Below are 3,080 nucleotides of genomic sequence, written 5' to 3'. Positions count from 1 at the left end.
TGTACCATGTTGCTAACAGTACCACGCTGCTAACTGGACCATGCTGCTAACTATTCCATGCTGTTAACTGGACCATGCTGCTAACAGTACCATGCTGCTAACTGGACCATGTTGCTAAATGGACCATGCTGCTAACTGGTCCATGCTGCTAACTGGACCATGCTGCTAACTAGACCATGCTGTTAACTGGACCATGCTACTAACAGTACCATGCTACTAACTGGACCATGCTGCTAAATGGACCATGCTGCTAACTGGTCCATGCTGCTAACTGGACCATGTTGCTAACTGGACCATGTTGCTAAGATAACCTCACAGTCATCAGAACCACTCAGCCAATAGGAACATGCTGCTGTAGATATATTTCTTTTTCACTTTTGGCACCTTGTTTCTGTATTTTGTTACATGCTTTGAATAAAGTCTAGTTTATGTTAGTTTAGTTTATGCTAGTGCTCGCATTAAGTGTGTAAATTAAAGCCAAACAGAACCTGAGAATCGTGCTGCTGTGGTTCGGTGTATTGTTTTGCACTGTTAGTGACAGGGGTATACAGTATCTTGGATCTTTTTGTGTACCGTTGGGTGTTCGTTTAGCATATATCTTAGTTTATATCTTAGATCCTTATTTACTGTTTCTTTTTATACTTTATATTTTTGCTATTGTTAGGCGTAACTGGGACCCTGTGTACACAATTTTGTTCCACCTCATGTACCACATGTGATGTGAATGACAATAAAAGAGCTTGAATCCTTGAATGTGTTCAACACAATGGTATTTCCTCCAGCTACTGTTAACAATGGTGTACCACAAGGCTCAATCTTAGGTCCCACCCTCTTTACAATCTGTAAAGGTAATGTAACGTAGGTCAGAGCATCCCTGATGCATCCTTACATTTCTCTGTTGACGATACAGTTGTTTACTGTCAAGCTAAAACAGTTGATAAGGTTTTCCAGCTTTTACAGTCTGCATTCGACATCATCCAGACAGATTTGCTTCATCTCAAACTGGTGCTAAATGCTGACAAAACCAAAGGGATGTTGTTGTCAAACAGGAAGTCGGTCCCAGCAGTTCTTGCTTTGATTTTATCTTTGAATGACATCCCTACTGAGTTTGTCGATTCTTACAAATACTTGGGTATCTTGGTCGACTCTCATCTCTCTTTTAAGCTCCATGTGGAAAACTTGGTAAAGAAACTGAAAGTTAAACTGGGTTTGTTTTTCAGAAACAGATCCTGTCGAACTCTGAACCCTGAGGAACACCTTGTATCTGTGACTTTCCTTCCCTCCATTGATTACGGTGACATTATTTACATGAACGCTCCTACAAGAACCTGCAGATGTTGGATGCTGCAGATGTTGGATGCTGTCTATCATGGTGCACTAAGATTCATAACTGGCTGTGATTATCGTACCCACCACTGCACCCAGTATCCACTGGTTAACTGGTCACCATTAACTTCACACAGACTCTCTCACTGGTACATTTTCATCTTTAAATCACTTCCTGGTCTGCTGCCTTCATACATCTCCTCCTACATGTCTCTGTGTGAGTGCAGCTACAGCGTGCGCTCTCAGGACATCATTACCTGCAGTGTTCCCTCAGTGAGGACTGAACTAGACAAAAGGACCTTCTCCTACTCCGCTCCTGTTTCCTGGAATATCTTGTAAAAACATCTGAAGCTCTTGACCTTTGACCTCTCTAATTTGTGGCTTCAAACATCTGTTAAGTTCTGGCAGACATGTTCCTGTTTTTAGTATTTTACATCGCTTATTATGTAGCTGTTTATTTGTTGCATTTGTTTACATCATTTCTTCTATTTACTTTTCATTTTATATGTTTTTTTAACGATTGTCTATTGTTGTCTGTACCTTGTCGGTGTTCTTGGTTAAATCAGGTCTCTCTTGCAAGAGTCCTCGTGGCTCAATGAAACTAACCTGTAGAAATAAAAAGGTTGAATGAAAAATAAAACTGATGACTCATGGTTCTTTAAAACCACTGGTTTGAAGCCAAGGAGTTCGTCCTGCTTCAGATCATTCACAGCATTTCTGCTTCACGCAAAAAGAGAAACTGAAAGCAGGAAGTCAGCCATGCAAAGACAAATACTAACTTTTTATTTTGCTCAAATAAACTTTTTTCTTTGGATCATTTACCGCCAAAATGGAAAAAGGCGGGAAATACTGACTTTACCTCTTTCTGTGTACCTGTATGTGTATTTGTATGTATGCTGTGTGTGTGGTCTTGTATTTCTGACTTTGTGGGACTTTGCATTGACTCAATTCATTTTCTATAGCCTCACCCTGACCCTTACCCTAAATCTAACCATTACCAGTACATACCTAACACTAATCCATCTGCAATTCACACCTTATTCCTAAAGCTAACCCCTGAACCCCCAACCATACTTATCCTTATGGGGACCTGGCTTTGGTCCCCCCAAGGAGTAGTTGGTCCTCACAATGTAGGATTTTTTGCAAAATTGGTCCCCACAATATGACCTGAAACAAAACCGTTTGTGTGTGTGTGTGTGTGTGTGTGTGTGTGTCAGATTATCTCCTGAACCAGTGGCAGGTTTTATCAAAGCCATTTCAGTAAGAGGTTGGACTCTGTGACCCAGCTGGACCTCGGACACATTAACGTTACATCACTCCATCTGATTATGAAACTGACCTAAAAAGTGATCAAAACGCAGACCGACCCCGACCCGACCTGCAGGATTATTCCTCTGGTCTCCGGTTGGGTCACAGTCGGCTCCGATAGTGCATGTCAGGGGTAAAAAGTCAACGCATTCACAGAAATAACTCGTCGACACACGCTGATCCAGCAGAACCGGGTGTTACGTTCAAAGCTTGTGTTTTCAGATTTATTCTGACTATTTATCCCAAAGAAAACTACAGAAACATTTAATTCAATTAATTCAGTTTGGTTTATTTATATAGCGCCGAGTCACAACAGAAGCCATCTCAGGGCCCTGAACATTTTTATTTATCCGCCCAAACCCAAACTCTTATGACCGTAGAAGGTAAACATCTAGTTTTTACTTGTTTTATAAAAATTAATTTTAGCTAAAAACTGAAAAACAAAA

The 3,080-nt window shown here is 40.7% G+C and overlaps 1 protein-coding gene across 1 annotated transcript in view; it reads left to right on the top strand.

The window, feature by feature from the left end:
* Nucleotides 1-2,758: 2,758 nt before the first annotated feature.
* The window catches only part of LOC119417373 (myosin heavy chain, skeletal muscle-like), a 5,921-nt gene continuing 5,599 nt past the window's right edge, over nucleotides 2,759-3,080 (top strand). The window contains exon 1 of the mRNA XM_037684577.1: nucleotides 2,759-2,767. Within this exon, the coding sequence (XP_037540505.1) occupies nucleotides 2,759-2,767 (9 nt within the window). The remainder of the gene's footprint in view (nucleotides 2,768-3,080) is intronic.

This window comes from Nematolebias whitei, chromosome 11 (assembly GCF_014905685.2).
Source record: "Nematolebias whitei isolate Nwh7 chromosome 11, NemWhi1, whole genome shotgun sequence".
NCBI classification, from domain to species: Eukaryota; Metazoa; Chordata; class Actinopteri; order Cyprinodontiformes; family Rivulidae; genus Nematolebias; species Nematolebias whitei.
This window is presented reverse-complemented; position numbering and strand designations above follow the sequence as displayed.